This window comes from Bubalus kerabau, chromosome 3 (genome assembly GCF_029407905.1).
Source record: "Bubalus kerabau isolate K-KA32 ecotype Philippines breed swamp buffalo chromosome 3, PCC_UOA_SB_1v2, whole genome shotgun sequence".
Taxonomy (NCBI): domain Eukaryota; kingdom Metazoa; phylum Chordata; class Mammalia; order Artiodactyla; family Bovidae; genus Bubalus; species Bubalus kerabau.
Window position 1 is genome coordinate 83,850,537 of NC_073626.1, and position 21,559 is coordinate 83,872,095.

Below are 21,559 nucleotides of genomic sequence, written 5' to 3' on the forward strand. Positions count from 1 at the left end.
GCCTGCGTGCTGCAATTCATAGGGTCTCAGGAGTCGAATGTGACTGAGCAACTAAACTGAACTGATTAGATGGGAGCAAACGGGTGGCATTGTTTTTTGAATATGAAATTTGGGAGGAAAGAAACTGAGCAGCAAAGTTCCAATGTGAAAATTGGCACTGCTTTGTTTTAACTTATGTTAAAACACATAAGTTTTAACAAGTGTTTGTGTATATATTTGAGTTTGTATACACAAGTGTTTGTATGTGTATATATTTGAGAACCAGAGATACTTACATTTTTAATCCTTTAATCCTTGTGTTTATATGGCACTTGGAATTCATTAAGGGGATTCACATGTTTTATTTCATTTCTATCCTTTAAACCACCCTGAGGTTAGTAGTATTATAATCTTCTCCATTCAGATGAAGAAATTGACATGGAATAATCTGCCCAAAGTCTTCACACAGCAATATCTGCAATAAAACTGGGCCAATTAGTCCTTTTCTGTCAATGAAAAATTAACTGAGCATGGACTATGTACCATAACCGTGTTATAGGCTAAAGATACAGGGATGAGAAATATTTGACCCCCAGATTTTATCAATTTACCGGTAGTTATAATTTTTTCTCTGTGTCTGAGGCAGAGGCAGAAGCATCTGTAACCAGCTGACGGGAATCCAGTTGGGGACCAATTATGGGGTCATCTCTAGCACTGGCCCCACTGCAACTACTGTATCCAACTATTCTACCCTATTCTACCTTAGGGACAAACAAGTTTATAGATTCTTTTCTGGGTACATATTTTTCTCCTTTGCATTAACTTAAAGCAAAAATTAATTAAAAGAAAAACAAAACTATGAGGCCTTGAGCCTGCAGATGTATTTTTGTTTGTCTCATGCAATACTGTTTAAAATTTTGAATTAGTGTCTGAGATTTATAAATCAGAAGATTGCACAAACATGTGTAAACCTGCATGTTTAGGTTTCTCACACACTACTAGATCTGGCATCACTGATTTGCATACCAGAAATTAGCATGTCTCTTGCACTGTCTAGCCTCTGTGGGGTGTTGGTTTGTGATCCCTGGCTTCAAGACAATTAAATGAGGACTGGATATTAAAGCTTGGTGGGCCGTGGGCAGGCATCAGTTCACAGATTGTTCTTTAGGCTGGTTATCCCCCATCTAAGCAGAAAAGTAGAATGAGATTGGGAGAGAAAATGTTTTGTAAATTATGGCTCACTCACTTTGGAATCAGGTAGAGAACCTGTGAGAAAGCTTTCCATCCCTCAGTGAGCCAGGAAATGAGGAAAATCTTGGCCTGAATCCACAGGTTATTTAAAAAAAAGGCAAAGAAGTAGGTGAGATAATTTAGGTAGCTCTTAGGGAAAAAATATAATTAGATGCCAAGGAATTGGCCCACAGTGAAAGATGTCCCCAGAGATATGTACTAATGGGAATCTCTTGCCTTTCTATGCAATTATTTACACCCAAAGCTCAGAAGCATCTCTTCTGCCATGTGGTATCATTCTGCCCTTTCTTGCTGGAACCTCTTCTCAGGCCAACAGCTTAGAGCTAGAAAAAGGTTGACCCCACTTCTCGAAGAAGATAGAGCCAGGGAATTTCCCTTGTTTGAATGCCAGGGTAATATCAAAGTGGGGAGAGAGTTGCTGCCCAATTTAGAAATCTGTTACCACTTTTAGAGCGATGATTTCTTATAAAGAGTGATAGAGTTCCATGCTGTCATTACATAGAATTCTATTTCATTAGGAATTACTTAGGCTTTTGAATCTATGTGTAAATATATATCCTTTCTTTGGGAAAAGATTGTCAGAGGTCCAAACAGTTGACCTCCAAGCACATTTTTGGATTACAGTATAAGTACAAGTTGAAAATTGCCTCTCTAAATTTTGAGGCTAAAGAATAAATGTAATCGACTGATAGCATATTCTGTTTTTCTATTATTCATGGTCACTGCTCACCTTCCTCTGTTATTTCTTTTGCTTTTGCCAGTACATTTACTATAAGAGCAGGCAAATTGAGTTGGCGTCGATCCTTTTATTTGGCAATTTTTAAATAATTTTAGATAAACATAAAGCTGGGCCTTAGGTTTAAACTATTTAAGAAGGAAAACACCTAGATTTAAAGAAAAATTAAGATAATGGACATAGTTTTTAAGGGAACTGGGAAACTATAGTTTGTTAAATTCAGTGTTCATCCTGAGGGGAAAAGATAAATCATCTTCTAAAGTCTCAGAGACAAGAAGGATTACTAAATAGTTAACAAGTACAGATTCATAAACAATAATCCTACCAAACTAGTATAACTTAAGTTGACTTAAGTCTTATTGACTATGAAGTGTATAAAGGGGTAAGATTTCAATGCAGGTGCATAGCATAAGCATTGATAACAAAAACAGATTCATAGTCCTCCTATTGCAGATCACCCTAGTTATTCATTAAAAGTACAGAACACTGGACATCACAATCTGACCTACTAAATTAGAATCACAACACCTCTGTGAGCTTACTGCATGAGTGCGTGCTAAGTCACTTCAGTTGTTTCTGATTCTTTGTGCCTCCACAGACTATTGCCCACTAGGCTCCTCTGTCCATGGGATTTCCCAAGCAGAATACTGGAGTGAGTTGCCATGTCCTTCTTCAAGGTATCTTCCTGACCCAGGGATCGAACTCGTGTCCCTTACATCTCCTGCACCGGGAGGCTGGTTCTTTACCTCTAGTGCCACCTGAGAAGCCCCAAGCGTAGTGTATATATTCCCATTTTTCAAAAGAGACAAATGAGTCACAGAAAAATTAATAACTTGTCCAGGATCTCAATGCTGGAAGGCAGCACAACCAGATTTTGAGCCAGGCATCCAACTCCAGAGTCCACACTCTTAATAAATACATAAGCTAAAACAAATCCTAAATCATTTTTAAAAAAGAAAAAAGAATTAAAAAAAAAAACCAAATCCTACTTGTATTTTCCTAATTTTGCTTTCTAGACTATTAAACTTTGATTATCAGGAGTGTTAACCTGCTTGGGTTTTTGTTGTTGTTTTCTTTAAAGCTGGAATGCATTTTTACCTAACAAAGCTTGCTGAAGAGAGTATGACCTGGCAGTACAATAAATGGTTTACACCTAGGTTGGTGCTGCCCAATTCAGTGGACAGCATTCATGCGTGGCTGTTGTACTTGAAATGTATTTGACATGTGGCATGTTCAGTCTTTGAAGATTTAGAATGGTATGAAAAGAGGAGGTAAATTATCTCAATAATTTTTAGTATTGATTTCATCCTCAAATGATAATATATAGGATATATTGGGTTAAAGAAAATATTATTCAGATTAATTTCATCTGCTTTTCCCCCCCTTTTTTAAAATATGGGTATTAGAATGTTTAAAATCACATATGTGGCTCAGATTTGTAGTTCATGTAGTATTTCTATTTGGTAGCTCTGGTCTAAGTAAACTTGCACTAATACTTCTAGATTTTCTTCTGTCAGTAGAGATTGTTGAACATTTACTAGTTTTGAGGCTTCTTGGGGTAATAACTTACTACTTATTCCAAGTTTCTTGAGGGTCTTTGTTTTCCCTACAAACTTTAGCACAGAACTTTGTGAATATTGTGCTAAATGGTTAACACACATCTTCTGCATTGAAGTAAACTGAATTAGCAATTGGACTGAGAATTAGGTCTAGGCTGCTTTCCAAGTGTCGGAAACACTCATACATATTAACAGCTTAACATATAGGGACTTAGTAAATGCTACTTGAGTTTAGTGGCTATACATAGAAGAGATAAGTGACAAGCCTGATCAATACTTAGTATATGAAGAGTTACATTCCTATAAATGTGTCTCTAAAGTGGCATTTTATATATAACATCTCATTTCCAATTCAGTCAAAATGCTGTCTTGAAATTTGTTCTGAGGCACAGTATTATTCTCAGGTTAAAATGACTTCATGAATTTCCTACAGCCTTGGGCTGTTTAAAAAAAAAAGAAGTCTGTTTCAAGCTGGATACTACTGTATCAGCCTTTTCTCCTCCACATTCAATTCTGAAGTTTTTCTTTTATATTGAAGTGACTTAATGCAATAAAAATTTTCCTGAGTAGATATGTTGATGAAATTTTTATTAAACTAACTAGATTTAAAGAATGTTAAGATCAGTTCAGTTAAGTCACTCTGTCGCGTCCGACTCTGCGACCCCATGAATCGCAGCACGCCAAGCCTCCCTGTCCATCACCAACTCCCGGAGTTCATTCAAACTCAAGTCCATCGAGTCGGTGATGCCATCCAGCCATCTCATCCTCTGTCGTCCCCTTCTCCTCCTGCCCCCAATCCCTCCCAGCATCAGAGTCTTTTCCAATGAGTCAACTCATCACATGAGGTGGCCAAAGGATTGGAGTTTCAGCTTCAGCATCAGTCCTTCCAATGAACACTCAGGACTGATCTCCTTTAGAATGGACTGGTTGGATCTCCTTGCAGTCCAGGGGACTCTCAAGAGTCTTCTCCAACACCACAGTTCAAAAGCATCAATTCTTCAGCGCTCAGCTTTCTTCACAGTCCAACTCTCACATCCATACATGACCACTGGAAAATGGACCACTAGTGATCCATACATGATCACTAGACGGATCTTTGTTGGCAAAGTGATGTCTCTGCTTTTTAATATGCTGTCTAGGTTGGTCATAATTTTCCTTCCAAGGAGTAAGCGTCTTTTAATTTCATGGCTGCAATTACCATCTGCAGTGATTTTGGAGCCCCCAAAAATAAACTCTGACACTCTTTCCACTGTTTCCCCATCTATTTGCCATGAAGTGATGGGACCAGATGACATGATCTTTGTTTTCTGAATGTTGAGCTTTAATCCAACTTTTTCACTCTCCACTTTCACTTTCATCAAGAGGCTCTTGAGTTCCTCTTCACTTTCTTCCATAAGGGTGGTGTCATCTGCATATCTGAGGTGATTGATATTTCTCCCAGCAATCTTGATTCCAGCTTGTGTTTCTTCCAGCCTAGCGTTTCTCATGATGTACTCTGCATAGAAGTTAAATAAGCAGGGTGACAGTATACAGCCTTGACATACTCCTTTTCTTATTTGGAACCAGTCTGTTGTTCCTTGTCCAGTTCTAACTGTTGCTTCTTGACCTGCATATAGGTTTCTCAAGAGGCAGGGCAGGTGGTCTGGTATTCCCATCTCTTGAAGAATTTTCCACAGTTTATTGTGATCCACACAGTCAAAGGCTTTGGCATAGTCAATGAAGCAGAAATAGATGTTTTTCTGGAACTCTCTTGCTTTTTCCATGATCCAGCAGATGTTCGCCATTTGATCTCTGGTTCCTCTGCCTTTTCTAAAACCAGCTTGAACATCTGGAAGTTCATGGTTCACGTATTGCTAAAGCCTGGCTTGGAGAATTTTGAGCATTACTTTCCTGGTGTGTGAGATGAGTGCAATTGTGCGGTAGTATGAGCATTCTTTGGAATTTCCTTTCTTTGGGATTGGAATGAAAACTGACCTTTTCCAGTCCTGTGGCCACTACTGAGTTTTCCAAATTTGCTGGCATATTGAGTGCAGCACTTTCACAGCATCATCTTTCAGGATTTGAAGTAGCTCAACTGGAATGCCATCACCTCCACTAGCTTTGTTCATAGTGATGCTTTCTAAGGCCCACTTGACTTCACATTCCAGGATGTCTGGCTCTAGGTGAGTGATCACACCATCCTGATTATCTGGGTCATGAAGATCTTTTTTGTACAGTTCTTCTGTGTATTCTTGCCACCTCTTCTTAATATCTTCTGCTTCTGTTAGGTCCATACCATTTCTGTCCTTTATCGAGCCCATCTTTGCATGAAATGTCCCCTTGGTATCTCTAATTTTCTTGAAGAGATCTCTAGTCTTTCCCATTCTGTTGTTTTCCTCTATTTCTTTGCATTGATCGCTGAGGAAGGCTTTCTTATCTCTTCTTGCCATTCTTTGGAACTCTGCATTCAGATGCTTATATCTTTCCTTTTCTCCTTTGCTTTTCACGTCTCTTCTTTTCATAGCTATTTGTAAGGCCTCCCCAGACAGCCATTTTGCTTTTTTGCATTTCTTTTCCATGGGGATGGTCTTGATCCCTGTCTCCTGTACAATGTCATGAACCTCCGTCCGTAGTTCATCAGGCACTCTATCTATCAGATCTAGTCCCTTAAATCTATTTCTCACTTCCACATTCAGTACATTCATTAAAAACGTCAATACCAAACTTGTACAGTTAGAATGGTTAAAATGGTAAATTTTATGTTAGGTGTATTACAATAAAAAATTAGGGGCAGGTAGTTAAAAATGTCACTCAGTCGAACAGCTCATAAATCTTGCTTTGCATAAAGTTGCATATTTGTTGATACAATTTAAAGTACAGAAACATTTTGCCTGAAAGTGAAAATGTTAGTTACTCAGTCATGTCCAAGTCTTTGCGACCCCAGGGACTGTATGGACTATAGCCTGCCAGGCTCCTCTGTCCATGGAATTCTCCAGGTAAGAATACTGGAGTGTGTTGCCGTTTCCTTCTCCATACATATTTGTTTATACAATTTAAAGTACAGAAACATCTTGTCTACCTTCCCTGCTGTTTTCTTTTTGACCCCTTACCTGTGAAATGAGAAAGGCAGATATCTCTATGTTGGAAAATTCTAGAGTTACTTGACTACTTGTAAGTAACAGTGTTCCCTTCTTACTCTCTTCTCCCTTCAGTACCATCAATACCATTGCTTGGGGCAATGTGTATTTGAGAGTCTTTGGGGGCAAGTAAGCGACTGAGGATGCACGTGCACACACATCCTTTTGTTAATACTTACGAACTAAATGTCTGGCTTCTTGGATGTGCAAGTAAATATAAGGAGGATGAATACAGATAGATGATGAAATAGACATGAAATTAGTTACAAACAGTAAATTTGAAGTTCTAAATGGAACTTACTCACATAAAAATGGTTACAGATTCAAGATTCTAACATTAGATTTCTCTGTAAGTCATCAGTTTAAAATGAATCCATAAACACTTTAAGGAAATATTTGTGTAGATTGTATGTAAATATATATGTTTCAACCTGGGAACAACAGAGTCCTCACAGAAGAAACCCTGAAATGGTCCCTTAATGCTGATCTCATCGTCAGCTTCCTGGGAACTCTATCAAGAACGTCTTATCTCTCTATACTGCTGGCAAAAATTAAAGAACAAGCATTGCTATATAGTAAAACCTCACTAATTTCATTATACATTCTAATTGTAGGCACTTACACAGTGTGCACACATTTCTTAACTTTTGAAGTTAAAAATACAGTCTTTGCATTTTGTAAGTAAATAAGTGAAAATATCCTAAAATCAGTAAAAGTCTCTGTCTGTCTTGAACAATTGAGAATTATGTCCTTTTGCCTTTAACTTTTGTGTCTAAGTATTAATTTCTCTATGTGTAAGGACTTTTGAGAATTGTTTATCAGCATCAGGGGTGCTGTGGCGTTCGTTAGCTTCACCCTGCTGAGTTCTGGCTCTTTTTCTGTGCATTTCTGGGCTCCTCTTGGTTCAATTTCAGAGTCTTGCTTCTTTTTCTTCGTGGTCTTCAGGGCAGAGGTTCTTACACCCTTTCATTTGGCCTCTGCAGCTTTGCCTTTGGCCTCGTCACCCCCTGCCTCTATCTTTCCTACTTCTTCCTTTGTTAGGTCTGTTCACGGTTTGGGCTGGAGGCTCGCTACACAGCCAGAGTCACAGGTGATCTTTTCTGTGCGTGGTCACATCTTCTCAGGATGAGCTGCATTGTTATTCTTATCCACTGAGCTACAGTCAGGATCATCTTCATTCCCCTCTCCAAGTTCATGATTTAGCCCCATATGGACTGTAACTTCTTTTCCAAAATTTGTTGTTTGTTGTTGTTTACTCACTAAGTTGTGTTTGACTCTTTGCGACCCCATGGACTGTAGCTCCCCAGCCTCCTCTGTCCATGAGATTTCCTAGGCAAGAATACTGGCGTAGGTTGCCATTTCCTGCTCCAGAGATTGAACCTGCATCTCTTGCATTGCAGGCAGATTCTTTACCACTGAGCCATCAGGGAAGCCCTTTCCAAAATTAGGCTTGTAATATTATTTGAAACAAGGGTATTCTTATTTTTTAAAAGTATATCCTATGTTATGTTTTTACTGGCTCTCCCACTCCGAGCCCATAATATTTCTACTAGAGTGTACTCAGCATAATTCTGGGGAGAGGAAGCATAGGCAAGAGGTTTGCAAGGTGGACCATATTTGGTCCCGAATTAGCTCCCTCAGGGCCTTGCTGTGTCCTTGCACGTGTGTACTTCCTAGGGCAAAAGCATTTGCATTGCACAAGTGTGTGCACTGTGTATGATGATATCACAATGTCATTTAGGGACGGGGCACTGAATGAATCAGAGAAAAAGGCACAAAGTACTAGAGACACAGGTGATTGTTCCTCCAGTAAGCACATGTGAAACGCTTACCTCTTACAAACGGATATGATGATACAGTTTTCTTTGTATTCTTGACCCATAGTCCATCAGAGATGAAAGTGGAAACATGGAGTCAAAATTACATGTAGAGCAATGCTTCTCAAACTCTCTGTTGCGAAGATGAGGTGGCTAGTCTATAAAATACAATAAAATTAATTTTCAGAAAATTGAAAAAACAGACCCACAAAATACACTCTTGTGTTTTATTTTTAGATGCGACAGATGTAAAATTAGTTTGGCAGACACGTTTCTAAATACTTACTCTCAGTGTCATGTTGCAAATCAGGAAAAAGTTGGAGACCAGCACTGGTTGGACCAAGTTCAAAGCTCTCATTTAGGGCACTTCTACCATACCAGCCAGGAAGCGCTAGTTTAAAACAATATCTCAGTAAATATTTTGGAATGATTGCTTGCATTTAGAAAACCCTGAAAATAGAGGGAAAAAGAGTTGAGAAATCTGTGAATATCTGAAGACTAAACGTAGAGAATAAACTCTTTTCAAAGAGTCTTACTAGAAAGTAAACATAAGGTTAATGCTTGCTATGCAATAATGCTGGCTTCCATCTATGCATCTTAGAAGGGGGGGGGGAATTTTTGAAAGAATGGGTGAATTTAAATTTAAAAGATTTGTAGTTCCCTTCCCAAGACATGTTCTTCATAAAGAAATAGGCTATTCGTAGAGATAGGCTTCCTTTCATCACCCCCAGGCTATTTGAATATATATAAAGGTCCTAAGAAACAATGAGTAAGAATCCTTGATACAGGGTTGTATGTTGCTGCTTTGTTGTTGTTGTTTTGTCTACATACCGCTAATTGTGCTCAAATATGGCTAAATTTTGGAATGCCAATTCCATTCACATCCATGCATCCTGGATTCTACAGGGTCTTTGAGCTTTTCCTCTATGCTAAGAAAGCACTACATGAAATAGACAATCAGTTGGGACTGGAATTCAATGTGTCAGCTAACTCAGAAATCCAAATACAGAATTTAGTACTCTAGTCAACAGATACTCTCCAGGGAACTTGGCCTCCAGAAATCAATCACTGGTTTACATCCATCTAACCCAAGAGTGGATTTAGTGGTGGCTGTTTTTATTTCCTATTATAAACAGAGTGATTTTTTATAAGGAGAAATGGTAAAAGAATATTTCAAAAAGTATTAGTTTTATTGAATGATTTTGCGTTCTACGGCATTAATTTTCAAGGTAATCAAAATGAGAAAGCTGAAATCACTGTAAAAGAACTGCAGTGTCTTAAGGATCTGTGGAATGAAATGTGAACCCTTTTGAGACTTTCATTTAACTTAGATATTTAAAATACTAAGAAAGAAAATAAATTATTTTGGCTAACTATCTTATAAACAATAAAACTGCAGTATCAGGTCAAAGGTAAGTGATATCACTGGATATTGTTTCTAGTTAAGTGAGCCTGGAACAGTTTGTCCTTATGGTACACATCAAAAAGTTGCAACACTGGAATAATTCATGTTGGCAAATAACAGAAGGTGGGTAATAGAGTTTAAATGGTTGATACTTTTATACTTGTGTGTTGTGTTCCTATCTTACAGACTTTTATAGTATTGAATAAAGGGAAGGCCATCTTCCGGTTCAGTGCCACCTCTGCCCTGTACATTTTAACTCCCTTCAATCCTCTTAGGAAAATAGCTATTAAGATTTTGGTACATTCATATCCTTTTCAAGTGATCGATATTAGCTATTTGTACATAATCTATAAGTGCTTTGTAGCAAAATGTAAGATTAAGTTGGGAAATGTCATATTCTGTGGTTTTTATCATTTTCATTTTGTATTTCCTTTTGTCATATAAGCATTTTCTTAAAATTTATTACATTAATGTTACTGAAATTTACAGTCTTTACTATTATATATACACACTATATATATATATTTCAGTCTATTATATATCAAAGTCTAACATTATATATCTCTTTCTAAAATTATTCATCCTATAAATCTAGTGTAGAACAGACTTATTTTTACAATATTGTATAAAGTTTGTGACTTTCTGGAATTTGCATGGAATCCTGATATAATAGCAAGAAAACCAAACCTGTATCCAGGTTTGTCAAGTATAATATAATATAGTCATGTATAATATAATATAATATAATATAGTCAAGTATAACCATATCTATAATATAAAGCATTGTAGTGTACCTTAGAGTTAGCCTTTGAGCATAATTTCCATTGGAGACGATCAGGGGGCTCTGGCCAATATGTAGCTAGTTTTTTAACTTTCCTAATGAAATTTGTGAAGGAAGTACTGGATCACTGGCTGAATTTCAAATGGAAGTCATTGAATTATGACTCTGCTGTGCAAAACTGATTGCTTAGTAAAGACTCTGAAAGTTAATGAAAGATGCAGGGATTGTATTTCCAAAAGGTCTTCAGGGATTTAGCTTTGTGATTCTCACTGGTGTTAAAAAAAAAAAAAAAAAAAAAAGGACTCTGCAACTAAATTTATCTGTTCCTACTCCTTGGCCAAAAGCCTTCACTTCTGATTATGTCTCATTTGACGGCTTTGGCAATAATAAATATAGAATTACGGGTATAATTATCATCTACTTATCATCTATAATTATCATCTGCTCTATCTTCTAGACCATTACTGGTATAACTATCATCTACTTCCAAGTAGACAAAAACTTAAAATTCCACTCTATTTTTAAACTGATAACAAGAGATTCCTCATGGTATAAGTATGGTATTAGTGAATTTCAAAGATTTGAAACATAACTTTTACATGTTCCGAGCTTTTACGTTTATGGAGGTTTATTTATCATAGTTTGTGTTCCTAGTGCCATCGTGTGGTCATTTGATGAAAACTTTCTTTTTCTCTTATGGAAAATTTTTGCTTTGGCTGTTGACTGTTGTTGAATGTTAGATATGAATGCAAGAAATCTGTGTTTTACTCCTTGGCCAAGTTATCTAATTTCTCTAAAGTTTTAGTTTTATTTCTATGATTTCTAAAATATAGGAATTAAACAGTTGTTTTTCAAGGTCCCTTTCAGCTCCATAATTCTGTTAGGTCCTAGTCATTTGTTTCACTAACATTTAGATCATAGCTACTAACCAGACCTATTCCAATAACTCACACATATTATCCCATTTAATCTGTAACCTCAAACTGATGAGTTCCACATCTGATTAGCTCCATTGCGTAAAATTCAGTGGAGACACTAGAAAGTTCAGTGGCACAGAGAGGTTGAGTGACTTACCCGAGTCATTTTCATGTTGCTAAGATCACCTTTATGTTGAATTTTATCATGCTAAGTCATGACTGTGAAATATTCACTTTCAATCTTATCCAATGCTGCTATATGTTTACAAACATTTGAAATAAAGCAACCTGACATTTAACACCGTACTATAATATATTCACCCATATTGTATCACATGTGTTTAAGAAATTATAATTCTGCAAGGATGTGCCTTCCTCAGCAATTCACTATTTTAATCAACTAAATTAGTTCACATCAGTGCTTTCTGCTCAAAAGCTATGCAACTCTAGAATGCCCACAGTTTTCCCAATAAGGTCTTCTGGGAATAAATAGATTGATTTAATAATAGTAGCAAAAACCACACTTTATACTTTTATAAAGATTTCTCATACATTATCTCATTCAATCTATACAACTACCCTGTGAGAGTAGTGTTATTATCTAAATTTAAGGATGAGAAAAATGAAATTTAAAGAGATTAGATGATTTGCCCACAGTATGTTTGTCACTGATGCCTGGCCAAACTGCAGGTTGAGCTTTTCAGTGTTAGTTTTATATAATATAAAACATGGGTTTGGGTTTTCTTCTGTGTGTTCCTTAACAATAACCTACATTATTCAGCATGCTAATTATGTGCACTATTTTGACAAACTGTGTGTTTATGACAATGAGTAACCCTCCCGACTGGACAAAGAATGTAGAGTAAGTTCAACTTATAAGCCACCTATGTGAGTATGTATATGTGTGTGTGTGTGTATTGTTGCATAGACATAGAGATGTATATCTATGTCTATATATGTATTTAGGATTTAATATCTCTCCAAGTGTACTTGGTGGTGACCAGAAGCCCATCATTCTTGCACATTCATCACTCTTCCTTTAGGATATACAGTGGCCAGAGCAAATATGGTGAAAGTTATCACAGAAAGGAACCAATGTGGTAGACCTTGGTTCCAGTTAACTTCCAGATTAATTCAGTGAGTCTTCCACATGCCCTAAAAACATACTATCAAGCCTCACCAACTTGCCACTTCCATTAGGCACATCCACTCTGTGCCAGGCCCATATTGGTTTCGAATGTGGTCAACCAAAATATCTGCTGGGAAAAAAATCCCAAAATTTGGGATTTTCAAACTTGAATATTTAATAAACTGAGGGCTCTGCTAACTGAGCCTCCCTAGTCACTCAGACAGTAAAGAATCTGCCTGCAATTCAGGAGACCAGGTTTTAATCCCTGGGTCGAAATGATCCCCTAGAGAAGGAAAAGGCAACACACTCCTGTATTCTTGCCTGGAGAATTCCATGGGCAGAAGAACCTGGCGGGTTATAGTCTATGGGGTCACAAAGAGTTGGACACAACTGAGCAACTAACACCCACCCCCCCCACACACACACATATACTGAAATAAAAGAGTAGCATTTTCAGAAACCAAGTGCATTGCTAACTGTTCTAATGGACTCTTCTGGGATACTTTGAGGACAGCGAGGCAAGATATGTGGTAAGTGCTGCTGGGGCTGTTCTCATGGCTGGCGTGGTGACCACTATTGCTCTGTGGCTTCTGACCCTTAAAACACCAACCATGGGGGTATTCTAAGGGCCTTTTCCCTTCCTGGACACTTCCAGGTTAGAACCAATAAAAGATAGAGTTTCTGAAGAAGTGAAAGTCGCTCAATCGTGTCCAACTCTTTGCAACCCCATGGACTATACAGGCTATCAAATTCTCCAGGCCAGAATACTGGAGTGGGTAGACTTTCCCTTCTCCAGGGGATCTTCCCAACCCAGGGATCGAACACAGATCTTCTGCATTGCAGGTGGATTGTTTCCCAGCTGAGCCACTAGGGAAGCCCAGAGATTCTGAAGGAAATTAAAAAAAAATCATATACAAAGGATTGCTTAAGTATTAACACTAATGTGTGAGGCCCACAGGTCTCAAGTCACCCTTGTTTCTGTGATTTCATTATTCAACTTCTGAGATGAAGATTAAAACATCTAAGTTTCTAGTTGGAAATCTATAAATTTCTTCTCATTTAAACTGAGTAAGTGATTTAAATTTTGGATTTCCAATCTGTCTCAATATTTTATTCAAAATTAGGTTTTCACCTCTGATGACCCTAGAATTATCCATTTGGCATGAACAAAATTCTTTTCCCAACTAAGTTAACTTAGCTTATCTTGAAAAAAGAGGAAAACTTAAGACTTACTAATTTGTCAATGTTCCCTCAGTCATAAAACATGATTGAAATTAAGCATTTTACTTTCTAAGGAAAATAATTTTATGCTTCCACAATATTATTGATCAGTTACTCCATCATGTGAATGTACTGGATAATTCCAGGAGGCTCTATTCATTTGTGTCAATACTAAGACATTTCAGATACACTTTATACAGTATGTATTTCTCACTCTGCTCTTAGGGCAATTTAAAAACAACTCTGTGTGCATTAAGGAGCTGAATTTAAATTTCAGACTATGTTTTATTTCCATGAAAATAATTTTAACCTGCATGGATTCCTTTTTAAATGTTTGTTATTAACATAATGAGAGAGTGTTAAGAAATTGATATGTCATGAAAGAAAGTGATTAGTTTATTCATTCTTTTTGGATACTTGTCTCCAGGTACACCTTCACAGGAATATATACTTTTGAATCACTTATAAAAATTATTGCAAGGGGCTTCTGTTTAGAAGATTTTACTTTCCTTCGAGACCCATGGAACTGGCTCGACTTCACTGTCATTACATTTGCGTAAGTGTTTTTCTTGGAAGCTTCAAAAAAGGATATATTTTGGCTTCTACAAGTATTCATGCTTTTAAAGAATAAGCTTGCTTTAACTGTAGAATATTTCTGTGTGATTTATACATTTAAGCTCTGGATTTTAATTTAGTGCAACAGAGGTCAAAGAGGCATTTCACTTTGGCATAAAGGCTTTGCAGTAATTGAAATTATAATGTTCACACATAACAAACATTGTCAGCAAATTTTATACATGCTGCTGTTTCAACAGTATACACACACATTCACACATACACACACACGCTAATATGGAAGCAAAAGTGTATTTATAATACATCTGTGAAAATGTTTTTAAAAATTACAACCAAAAAAACCTCTGATGGCCCTGCAAATGTCCATTGACCTTACCCATGTCATGCACTCTCCCCAGTTTCTTAGGTAGAATAATAGAAAATAAACATCAAAACATTATATATATCAAATAACAAACTAATAGAAAAACATAAGGTTCTTAATATATATTTGCTATTAAATGGTTATGTCATCAACAAATGCACAATTAAGGCTTACAAACAAGCATACTCTCTAACTCTTCCTATTTCTCACTTGATCCTTTCCTTTCTTCCTCTCCTTCTTTCCCCTTCTAATTTTCCTCATCATTTTCTTTATATAAACCTTCTTATCCTTATTTGCCAACCAGATAAATTCAGTAATGCTCACAACACAACTTCTGTAGTCTGCTTTTTTTTTTTTTGGTCTAGTGATAAACTTCCCCAAGAAAGAAGAAACCCAGAAAAATAACAGAAGGCCGCTGTGCACTAGATGAAATTAGAATGTGGAGGAAGATGGACCAATGTGGTTCACCCTCATTCTTCAGCAGCTGGTTTACTTGGCCTCTTACAGGCATAAGGATGTGGGAAGATGGGCAGAGGAGAAATGGAGCTGATATTCTCAAGGCTCCAAATGCTGCCTGTCTCGTCTAAATTCCATATCTATTCAAGATGAGCTGATTCTTCACCGTCCCCTCTGGCCATGGCTCAAAAGAAAGCATTTTTGAGGGGCTATTGTTTCTTGAGGCTAAAATAACAGGAATGGCAAGAGTGATCATTGGGCCCCCATAAAATATTGTTCTTAATTTTCCTAGCTTTCACTTAAGAGTTACACCAAGAAATCCTGATCACGTACAGATAGGCAATAAGTCAGTCTGCCTGAATTTCTCTTGGATGATTTCATATATTTTTTAAAAAACTGAAGGCCTAAGACTGTTAGTTCAGTTCAATCACTTAGTCATGTCCGACCCTTTGTGACCTCATGGACTGCAGCACACCAGGCCTCCCTGTCCATCACCAACTCCTGGAACTTGCTCAGACTCAACGTTCATTGAGTTGGTGATGCCATCCAACCATCTCATCCTCTGTCATCCTCTTCTGTTCCTGCCTTCAGTCTTTCCCAGCATCAAGGTCTTTTCCAGTGAGTTAGTTCTTTGCATCAAGTGGCCAAAGTATTGGAGTTTTCAGTTTCAGCATCAGTCCTACCAATAAATGTTCAAGACGGATTTCCTTTAGGATTGACTGGTTGGATCTCCTTGCAGTCCAAGGGACTCTCAAGACTCTTATTCAACACCACAGTTCAAAAGCATCAATTCTTTGATGCTCAGCTTTCTTTATGGTCCAACTCTCTCATCCATACATGACTACTGGAAAAACCATAACTTTGACTAGATGGACCTTTGTTGGCAAAGTAATGTCTCTGCTTTTTAATATGCTATCTAGGTTGGTCATAGCTTTTCTTCCAAGGAGCAAGCATCTTTTAATTTCATGGCTACAGTCACCATTTGCAGTGATTTTGGAGCCCAGAAAAATAAAATCTCTCACTGTTTCCATAGTTTCCCCATCTATCTGCCATGAAGTGATGGGACCAGATGTCATGATCTTTATTTTTTGACTGTTGAGTTTTAAGTCAACTTTTTCACTCTTCTCTTTGACTTTAATCAAGAGGCTCTTTAGTTCTTCTTCTCTTTCTGCCTAAAACTATAGCCAAGAATTATTGTCCTTTTACTTAATTCTCCTAAATTACCCATATTGATTGTACTGCTTTCTGCAATGACAAAAGGATTGTGTACTTAAGAAATTTACATCCGCTTCATGGCCTTAAATGATGTAAGTAAAGAAAACCATAGTGATGGACCCTAACTTCTAAATTGTTACTGACAAAATTATCATTCAAAATCACAAAGAAGGGCTTTATAAAAGATCCAAGCAAATAATATAAATGCTACATAATTCTTGAATAACTCTAATTTAATTCTACAGGTATGTAACAGAATTTGTAAGCCTAGGCCATTTTTCAGCTGTTCACACTTTCAGAGTCTTGAGAACTTTGAAAACTATTTCTGTAATTCCAGGTAAGAAGTGGTCAGTGCAAAGCATAAGGCTTCTTGTACCTATGGCTCTTTCTTTGTATCCTGTTATTGTGTTTGTGTGTGAACTCCCTATTACAGATATGTGACAGAGTTTGTGGACCTGGGCAATGTCTCCGCATTGAGAACATTCAGAGTTCTCCGAGCGCTGAAAACAATTTCAGTCATTCCAGGTGAGGGTTAAACACTGAGGCTCAGCTGTCATGATTTTTCAACAACAGTCTCTTTTCTTAACACTCAGCGTTACATAAAATTGGGGATCATAATCATTTAAATCATAATAATAAAAAAATGAGTGTTACTCAGAAAATAATTCTTATTATTTGAACATAAATGTTTATGTTTTCATATTTTTCATCAGTGTTGGAGTTCAATACTTTCTTGCATGAGACACTGTATTATATGGTCTGTGTGGTTTGCACTTAAATAAGTCCTGGGTTTTTTCCTCCACGTCAGATGTACTAAAGATTTGTTCCCTATCAAATGTACTGGTCTGTAATTTCTTGTTCATTTTAGACATTGATGACAATGTCTGTACAGTGTGAATCTTAATATTGTTTAAAAAGACAAGGAAATAAGATACTAAAGAGTAGCATGGGTCTGCCTGAAGATTTATTATCTTTTGAGCCATGCTTTATGGCTTAGGGGATCTTAGTTACCCGATGAGGCTTTGAACTTGGACCACGGTAGAAAAAGTAGCAAATCCTAACCACTAAACTGCCAGAAAACTCCCCAAGCCTTTATTATCTTAAAGTGCAATTATACTCCAAACCACCTCCGGTTTTACAGCAAAATCTTTTCTACTTATAAATAGGAATTTGAAAATATTTTTATTCTGGTAACTTGTCATAAAACTGACCACTGACCCTAATGAAAGTACGGGGCAAGTTTCATTAGCAAACCAGAGAAATACAAGATATTTTTCTTCATAGAGGCCTTGTGAAGACCATAAACTTCCAGCTATTTTATCCAAATGTAATGGGATGTGAATTTTCATTTCATCGTTCAGATTATTACATTTCCAGAGTTTATTTTCATTAGCATTTTAACCTTCCATGACGTGTTGCTTTCCCTTTACCATTGATTGCAGTCATTTTCAAACATATTTATGGAATCTATGTTTTCAAGAAAATTGTGTGAAGCTTTTCTTACTTCAGACACTTTAAGTCTTCATAGTAATAACCTTCCTTCTTTCAGGTCTGAAGACCATCGTGGGGGCCCTGATCCAGTCTGTGAAAAAGCTCTCAGATGTCATGATCCTAACTGTATTCTGTCTGAGTGTGTTCGCCCTGATTGGGCTGCAGCTCTTTATGGGCAACCTGCGGAATAAATGCGTGCAGTGGCCGCCCACCAACGCTTCCCTGGAGGAGCACACTGTAGAGAAGAACATAACCAAGAATTACAATGGCACACTTGTAAACGAAACGCAAAACGAGTTTGACTGGAAGTCGTATATTCAAGATTCAAGTAAGAATTGCTATTATGTGGGTTTATTTTTTTCATTGCTGATCTTCTTTCCATATAGGCATGGAAAAATTTTTAAATGATTGTATAACAGGCTGTGATATCTTTATCACCTTATAATGGTTTGCACATAAATTTAATTATTTGAGTGATAAATATTCTAATTATAACTCTTAAATGCCACTTTCTGTCACATGATCTGATGAGAGACTGAAAAATTCAGCAAGAAAGAAATTTTCATAGGATACTGGGTTTCTGTACATTCTTCTCATCAAGGTATGAAGCTATACATTGTCTCATTTGAGGCAATCAAATAAAATATTTGAAGGCCCTTTGTTAACTCAAAAGTATTATGCAAATATAACTTATTAAATACCAATTTTCGAATGCATTTTATGTACCAGAAACTGCACAGGATTCCAGGAAAATAATGGTGATGGCACAGGTTCCAGGGTACTTACAGTTTAATAGGTAACTTTTATTGTTATTTTATAGAAATCAAGTGAAGACCTAAAGATAAATACTGTTTTTACAATTGTAGAATGAGAATTTTAAGTAGTATTCCATCAAAAAAAAGGAAATGAGAACCAGTAAACCTTTAGGAGAGAGAAGTTTAAGATGTCAAAAATCTGTAAAGATATTGGAATCAGTTTATCTTTATTTCAAGAGTTTAGACAAAATACGCGAATGTTTAAATATTCTAGTATAGAAGGATGAAAAAATAAATGGCCCAGTATCCTTTCTCTTTTGAAAGTGACAATAAAAATAAACAAAATTTTTTTGTTGTATAATTTTAGTATCTGCCAGTAGCAACATTTCAAAAGCAGAGAAAAAGACCATGATTCATGGGAAAAGAGAACATCTTTTTAAAGAAAAATATTAAATATATAAAACTTAGACTCTACAGGTGCATACATATAGCTGTATCTTTATTATTTTAAGGTGATGAGTAATACTTAGGGAAAAAAATCAAAGAAGAAAGAAAGTCTTAGTAATGATTATGTGAAACAAGTAGAATTAGTCTTAAAGGTTAACTTACTGGGACTTGATAATTCTTAAAAAAAATGCTATCTTAGTTATATCTACTACTGTGGGCAGGAATCCCTTAGAAGAAATGGAGGAGCCATCATTGTCAACAAAAAGTCCGAAATGCAGTACTTTATGCAATCTCAAAAATGACAGAATGATCACTGTTTCAGGCAAACCATTCAATATCACGGTAATCAAGTCTATGCCCTGAGTGTAATGCTGAAGAAGCTGAAGTTGAATGGTTGTATGAAGACCTACAAGACCTTCTAGAACTAACAACAATAAAAAGAGATGTCTTTTTCATTATAGGGGACTAGAATGCAAAAGTAGGAAGTCAAGAAACACCTGGAGTAACAGGCAAACTTGGCCTTGGAGTACAGAATGAAGCAGGGCAAAGGCTAATAGAGTTTTGCCAAGAGAATGCACTGGTCTTAGTAAACACCCTCTTCCAACAACACAAAAGAAGACTCTACATATGGTCATCACCAGATGGTCAATACCAAAATCAGATTGATTGTATTCTTTGCAGCCAAAGATGGAGAGCTCTAGACAATCAGCAAAAATAAGACCAGGAGCTGACTGTAGCTCCTTATTGCCAAATTCAGACTTAAATTGAAAAAAAGTAGGGAAAACCACTAGACCATTCAGGTATGACCTAAATCAAGTCACTTATGATTATACAGTGGAAGTGACAAATAGATTCAAGGGATTAGATCTGATAGTGTCTGATAGGATGGAGGTTCATGACATAGTACAGGAGACAGTGATCAAGACCATCCCCAAGAAAAAGAAATGCAAAAAGGCAAAATGGTTGTCTGAGGAGGCCTTAAAAATAGCTATGTAAAGAAGAGAAGCAAAAGGCAAAGGAAAGATATAGCCATTTGAATGCAGAGTTCCAAAGAATAGCAAGGAGAGATAAGAAAGCCTTCCTCAGTGATCACAACAAAGAAATAGAGGAAAACAATAAAATAGGAAAGACTAGAGATCTCTTCAAGAAAATTAGAGATACCAAGGGAACATTTCATGCAAAGATGGGCAAAATAAAAGACAGAAATGGTATGGACCTAACAGAAGCAGAAGGTATTAAGAAGAGGTGGCAAGAATGCACAGAAGAACTATACAAAAAAGATCTTAATGACCCAGATAATCAGGATGGTATGATCACTCACCTAGAGCTAGGACATCCAGACATCCTGGAGTCCTAAGTCAAGTGGGCCTTAGGAAGCATCACTAAGAACAAAGCTAGTGGAGGTGATGGAATTCCAGTACAGCTATTTCAAATCCTCAAAGATGATGCTGTTAAAATGCTGCACTCAATATGCCAGCAAATTTGGAAAACTCAGCAGTGGCCACAGGACAAAAAAAAAGGTCAGTTTTCATTCCATTCCCAAAGAAAAGCAATGCCAAAGAATGCTCAAACTACCACACAATTGCATTCATCTCACACGCTAGTAAAGTAATGCTGAAAATTCTCCAAGCCAGGCTTCAACAGTACGTGAACCATGAACTTCCAGATGTTCAAGCTGGATTTAGAAAAGGCAGAGGAACCAGAGATGTTAATACCCAACCACCTGACCTGCCTCCTGAGAAATCTGTATGCAGCTCCGGAAGCAACAGAACTGGAAATGGAACAACAGACTGGTTCCCAATTGGGAAAGGAATATGTCAAGGCTGTATATCATCACCCTGCTTATTTAACTTATATGCAGAGTATATTATGAGAAATGCTGGACTAGATGAAACACAAGCTGGAATCAACATTGGAATATCAATAACTTCAGATACACAGATGACATCACCCTTATGACTGAAAGTGAAGAAGAACTAAAGAGCCTCTTGATGAAGGTGAAAGAGGAGAATGAAAAAGTTGGTTTAAAACTCAACATTCAGAAAACTAAGATCATGGCATCTGGTCCCATCACTTCATGGCAAATGGATGGGGAAACAGTGCAAACAGTGTCTGACTTTATTTTGGGGGGCTCCAGAATCACTGCAGATGTTGACTGCAGCCATGAAATTAAAAGACACTTGCTCCTTGGAAGAAAAGCTATGACCAACACATTACTTTGCCAACAAAGGTCTGTCTAGTCAAAGCTAGATTTTTTTTTAGTCAAAGCTACTGTTTTTTCCATTGGTCATGTATGGATGTGAGAGTTGGACTATAAGGAAAGTTGGGCACCTAAAAATTGATG

At 37.0% G+C, this 21,559-nt stretch overlaps 1 protein-coding gene across 3 annotated transcripts in view; it reads left to right on the top strand.

Annotated features, from left to right (window-relative positions):
• The window catches only part of LOC129646355 (sodium channel protein type 1 subunit alpha), a 219,152-nt gene that overhangs the window by 136,373 nt on the left and 61,220 nt on the right, over positions 1-21,559 (top strand). For all 3 annotated transcript variants that reach the window (XM_055572374.1, XM_055572375.1, XM_055572376.1), the window contains exons 5-9: positions 10,050-10,167; positions 12,333-12,423; positions 14,339-14,467; positions 16,956-17,047; positions 18,072-18,341. In XM_055572374.1, coding sequence (XP_055428349.1) covers positions 10,050-10,167; positions 12,333-12,423; positions 14,339-14,467; positions 16,956-17,047; positions 18,072-18,341 — 700 coding nt within the window. The remainder of the gene's footprint in view (positions 1-10,049; positions 10,168-12,332; positions 12,424-14,338; positions 14,468-16,955; positions 17,048-18,071; positions 18,342-21,559) is intronic.